Source organism: Crocodylus porosus, unplaced genomic scaffold, assembly GCF_001723895.1.
Source record: "Crocodylus porosus isolate Cpor-Errol unplaced genomic scaffold, CroPor_comp1, whole genome shotgun sequence".
NCBI classification, from domain to species: Eukaryota; Metazoa; Chordata; order Crocodylia; family Crocodylidae; genus Crocodylus; species Crocodylus porosus.
The window spans coordinates 34,658,118-34,664,117 of NW_017728911.1; the positions used below are offsets into that span (position 1 = coordinate 34,658,118).

The following is a 6,000-nucleotide window of genomic DNA, read 5'->3' on the forward strand; positions in this document are numbered from 1 at the left end:
TTGTGGGGGAACTGCTGCCTTCCCCCTTTCTCCTTCAGAGCCCCCGTCCTGCCTCTGGTCACCTGCCCACGAGAGGGGCTTGAGCACTGGCGCTGGGGTGCCGGGGCCAGAGCGGGGCTTGTGGAGGGGTGCAGCTGTGAGGGGCCTCACCCCCCATGAGGCAGCGCATACCCCAGCTGTGGATGTAAAATGAGCACCCCCAGTGTGGATGGGGGGAGAAAGAGCCCCCTCCTCTCAGATTTGGGGGAGAGGGGCAGGCAGCTGTTGCAGCTCCCACTCCGGACCTGAGCCTGAATTGGAGCCAGAGTTGGAGCCACAGCAGCTGCTCCCTCCACCCTGGATGCCCTGCAGCCTCTGCCCTACCCCTTATCCTCCTCTGCCCCCAACTGGTGGCAAGTGCAGCCAGGCATTGAGCACATGGGACTCCACTGCTGTTGTGCACCCCGGGAGGGGCTGCGTTTCCATGTGCTGCTGTGCTTGGGGAGGGACCAGAGCCTGAGCAGCTCTGACAGTAAGTAGGTAGAGGAGAGGCTGTCTTGGCCCCTGCCAGACTCTGTCCTGGCCCCTGCATCGCAGACCCCCAGGTACTGTGGGTTTAGTCACGCTGGGCTGAGCCAGGCAGCTCAGCTCTACCCACCCCAGTCACGTCTGCAGCATTCGGCGGTGCCTTTTACAGCACCCACCCCAGCCCCAGCCCCGAAGTCTGTGACTGCGCCAGCACCTGAGCCACTGCGACTGCTGCTCTGCTCCAGCCTGGCTTGCCAGTGAGGGGATGGGGGTGTATCTGGGGTCACCCCAGCTTGTGGGAGGGAACCCAGGCATCTGGGGCACGAGGCATAAGTATCAGAGAACATCATCGGCTACAATGGCCAAAAAAAGCCGGTAGCCAGTAATATAAATACCCCTTTTATTGGTGCTGGTTTGATAGGCCACCGATATATCAGTGCACCTCTGCTCCTTATGGTTGCTTCATAATTGCATGTAGAAAAGGGACATTTCCAGGCTAGCTTGTAACTGTGGTTCCCTGTTAAATTTTAGGACGCTCACTCTCAGCCCAGGGCAGATTAATATTAATTTTCTACATTTTTTAGGGGTCCTGCAGGCCAGATAGAATGGCCTGGCGGGCCACATCCAGCCCCCGGGCCGCATTTTGCTCACTACTGCTGTACAACTTAAGAGAAAATGTTTTCACTTGTCACTCTGCTCTTGATGTGCTAGTTCTACTTATGAAACAGGAAGTAGCAGCATAGTTGCTGAGACTTCCTTTATACAGTATTTTATTGCCAGTTGGTAAAGATGGAAAGTTAGGATGAGTCTCAGACAGTGTAAGCTTTCAGCTTGGCGAATTCTTTGTGTTTTCAATCAAGCACTAGTTCAGCTTGCTTTAATTTCTAAATCCATAATGCTTATACCCCTAGTGAGTATGCTGGAGTCATACTGACCTATTTAAAATGCATTTTGGACTGGTCTACAGAGTTGCCTTTACAAGTAAATGACCCTTCCAATAGAAACCTAAGTTTCTTCGTTCTGTGCTTTTCATTTATTTGAGATGTTTGTAATTGAGTGTGAATGTAATACTTGGAAAGCACAGACCTTAGAGAAAAGTGTGAGCACTTAGATCAGCTACATCAGTCTCTTTGTCTGTTCCAGATTGTTTCATTGAACTGTTTTCTAGCATTTTGTTCTATCTGTTTTTAAATGTCTTGGGTTAGTTCGTCTTTCACTACTTCCCTTTGGGAGACTTCCCCAGATGAAGACATCTTGCTAATGACAAAAACGTAATTTCCCCCCTCAACTTCATCACATTTCTCCTACTTCTTTCTTTTGTGTCCCAGACTAAATTCATTCATTCTTGCTAGGCATTCACCACCTTTAAATAGCTGTATGTAGTTAGCATATCTCCTCTCCCTTAGATATTCTTTATCCGTGTTGCGCTCATTTGACTCTTAAATGTTTTCCCTAGCCAATGTCTGTGTCTGATCTTTATGGGAAGATGTTACAGTGCTCAAAATGTATTGATAGCTTACCCATAACCATATCCAAATGTTGTTTAGCGTTTTGTCAGTAGGAGAAAAAATGAACATCTTTTCAATAGCATAATAATCACCCGTCATTATCTTTTATTCTGCATCTTCTGTGTAGTCTGCAAAGCTGTTTTTGAATGACTACTACTTGCAATAGATATCACGAATTACATTAAATTGCCATACTCTTTTGCACAGCCCCACGGGGGTGGGGGGGTGGCAAACTGCTTCTCAGAATTGGTGCATGTCTGCTTTCAGTGGAGCTGCACAAATTCACACTAGCAGAGGTTTTGACCTGGGATTTTTAAAGTATCTGTTAGAGATATTTGAGTCCAGCAGGCATTTGGCTTTTCAAAATGACATTAGATTTGGTTTAATGAAGCTCATTCTCACAGGGATATGTCCCTTATATAGGAATTTTTAGAAAGGTTGGAAGTTTTTTTTTTAAGAATAATTTTAACTTTTAAGTACCCTTTAACATACTTTTTCCACAGATTTTCTTTTCATAAATAATTCAGTCAATCAAATTTAACTGTTGAAGAGTAATATTTCATGTTCGCTTACATTGAGTCTAGTCAGCTTATTTTGATTTAAATAGCTTTTGCCCAGAATTGTCATTACTTCATGTTTCTCCCCCTCTTTGTCTTCTAAACCCAGATTTAGGTCGTTCACGGGAGCTGCAATATGTTTATGTGGATAACAACATTCACCTGAAAGGGCTCCCTTCTTATCTATATAATAAAGTCATTGGCTGTAATGGGTAAGCATGAATTAATTTTAATGTTTTGCATACGTTTTCTCCTAACCCTTTCCATAAATATATGCCTATGTGATACAACTGGAATTTATTTTTTGTGATTGATTCAGGACTGATGTTACTTTGAGGGGATTACTTTAGCTGCCAGTTCTGTATTAGTTTTGTAATAAATCTTCCACATTAATTTGCTGAACTTTCACTATTTCGGGAGTAAGCCATAAGAGCAGCTGGTGCATTTGCAACTGTTTCTAAGAAACTTTTAGTAATAATGTTAAGGCCAGAGGCTTGAAAGCCAACTACATTTAAATTTGGTCCAAAAAGCATGAAGCGTTCATAGAATCATGCTTTTCCAAAACCAAAGAATGAGGGAAATATTGCGGTGACTGTAGCAGTGAGGACCAGCCTTTTTGGCAGGCTTGCAACAACTAGTCCTGTATCCTTTCCAAGTGCTACTCCAGTCCCTTTCTTCCTGATGCTCTGCTTTCTGTTCCCTGCTCTATGCTGTCTGTCCAATTTGCTGCTCTGCTTTTTGCTTCCTGACCTATCTGGCCATCTGCTGCCTGTCCCCTTCCTGATCTGCTGTGTGCTGCACACAGGCTGCCCATGCCACTTGTGGCACCTTTACTACAGGCTGGCCACCCCTGCTCTGTAGCATCTTAGTTCCCAGGTCTTCAAAGCTGTGCAGAGTCTGGGCCACCTTGCGTTTTATTCAGACTCTCATTACATCCCAGTTGCAGTTACTTGCAGTGCCTGATCTGCAATTAGGGACTGTCATCAGTAACTTTTACAAATTATAGTCCTGTTTTTATGTACGCATGTTTAAAAATACCCTACCTAAACCATCTCGTGTCTGTGGTCACAATGGAAGTGTGCTGTCCAGCACAGTAGCCTCATTCTTCTCTCACCTAGGCTTGCATAAATGAGGAACAGCATCATAACGGAGTGATCCTAGTATAAAACTGATCTGAGAGGAAAGGCCCAGTGTTTTCTAATTATAAATTTGTAAGACTGTCCCTCGGCTGAGCTTAAAGTAACTATAACTTCCCCACTTATAATCCAGGCCTTGCTAAAATGTGCTAGGTGTTGAGTGCCTTCGAGTTTCTAAGGTTTTCCTGATGGGAACGGGGCATTTTGGTGCCAGTCCTGTAACATATAAATATTTTGTGGTTGTATCACAATTTTGCTCTTACCAGATGGTGTCACTATGTTCTGATTTCAAATTTGATTGATCTAATCTTTAAATAAATGCCCACTTCAAATATGTACTTTGGTTTGTCAGAAATCTGAATAAATTGTAAAGAAGGCGTTAGAGTGAATTAAGAGTCAAAAGAAACCACATTGAACTTATTTGCAGAGAAAAGACTTGTGGTAGTTAAGTGCTAATAAGTTCTGTGACAGGTATGGCTTAACAAGTCCCTCCGTTTTAAGTCATTTAAAACCTACCTATTTTGATGGGGAAGCAGGTTGTTTCATCGTATTTCCAAATTCCCATTTTAATTTTTTTAAACATATTTGTATCTTCTTGAACTAATTTTCTACTAATCCTTTTTTTAGCGGCATCAGTTGACTCTACTGAGCCAGATTTTCATTTGACTTAGTTTCTTTAAAAACCGTCTGCAGACATTGCTTCTCACGGCATCCTCTGCTGATATCTTGATTAGATTTTATCTCATCCTGTAGGTGTTTTGACCAATGTTAAACTTCAGAGTGGGTCTAGACCACAGGATAGCTAAAAAGTCAGCAGATAACAGTCCCTTGACTACATTTCCATTCTTACTACCACTCATGGAGCTGCATTAGTACCAGCTGTAATGGAACATGTTTTGGGTGTAATGTAGGCAAGGCTGTAGGTTTTGAAAGCACTGCATAGACATTATTAACAAATCCTCCTCACTCCTCCTGTGAGATGGCACAAGTAGATCCACGTGCTGCAACACACTGGTGCTTACATCTTCCTTAATCAGTAAAGACGGGGCTTTTTGTTACTGGTATGAGGCTCAGTCAGAAAGTAGTGCCTCCTATTTGTTTTCCCAGCCAAATAGTATTGAAAAAATATTAAACTTGCACAGAAAATGTATACATCATCACTGAACACGCAGCTATTTTTCAGCATAGAGTTTTTCTCTGTCAGTGGCTTTTTCACCGGTGAACAAGGGCATGTAAAAGTCCTTTTCTTTGTTGAGCAGCCACTGTCTCAAACGCTCCGTCACTTCCTTGTCATGCTGAAAGTGTCGCCCTCATAGTCTGTCCCTCATCCTCTGGGCTGTGTGCCAGGTGGGGCAACCCAGTCCACCCAAAATGATAAGCTTGCCTCTGTGGTATGTGAGCCAGTGTGTAGGCAAGTGTTGTCAGGTAGAAGTAGCACCCCAGACATGTCTCTTGGATCAGGCTCTTTGCATTCAATGTTTCTGTCTCTTAACGATCTTGACGTAGACCTCTGAATTTACTGTTGCTCCCTTAGGCAAGAAATCAAGAAGAAGAACACCCTCCCATATCCACGGCTTGCTTAGGAGTTAAAAATTAGGAGGTATTAATTTCTGATTGGCCTTTGTAGTATTACCAGCAATAAAAGTGCACCTATTTGTTCACCGTTACAGAGGGAGCGCAGTCATGGATTGTGTGTTGGTTTTATGTAGGCTGCATTCGGCATTTCTGATTGCCTGTAATGATTGTACCTGGGGAGAACAGTAATGGATAGTCCAAGCATTTTGACTTGATCAGATGCTTCTTCTTTTTTACTTTCAGTTAAACTCTACTTTTTTTTTGAAAAACTTTCCATCAAGGCCCTCCAAACAAAGGTAGCATTTTATTATCCGCGGACCACAAAGCTGGGGTTGCAGTCTTAAGGCTGTATCTACCCAGGTCCTCAAACAAGGAAAACTGCATAGTTAGTTAGTTAGTAGGGTCGGAAGGGACCTGAGCAGATCATCGTGTCCGACCCCCTGCCATGGCAGGAAAGAGTACTGGGCTCAAACGACCCCAGCAAGGTGTTCATCCAGCCTCCTCTTAAAGACCCCAGGGTAGGAGTCAGCACCACTTCTCTTGGAAGTTGGTTCCAGATCCTAGCTGCCCTGACAGTGAAGTTGCGCCTCCTGATGTCTAGTCTGAATCTCCCCTCTGCCAGCTTGTGGCCATTATTCGTGGTCACTCCTGGCGGTGCTCGGGGGAACAGGGACTCCCCCAGTGCCTGATGGTCCCTTCGGACTAGTTTGTACCAGG

At 44.2% G+C, this 6,000-nt stretch overlaps 1 protein-coding gene across 3 annotated transcripts in view; it reads left to right on the top strand.

Moving 5' to 3' along the window:
• The window catches only part of LRRC28 (leucine rich repeat containing 28), a 76,880-nt gene that overhangs the window by 59,475 nt on the left and 11,405 nt on the right, over positions 1-6,000 (top strand). For all 3 annotated transcript variants that reach the window (XM_019533788.1, XM_019533789.1, XM_019533790.1), the window contains one exon: positions 2,682-2,784. In XM_019533788.1, coding sequence (XP_019389333.1) covers positions 2,682-2,784 — 103 coding nt within the window. The remainder of the gene's footprint in view (positions 1-2,681; positions 2,785-6,000) is intronic.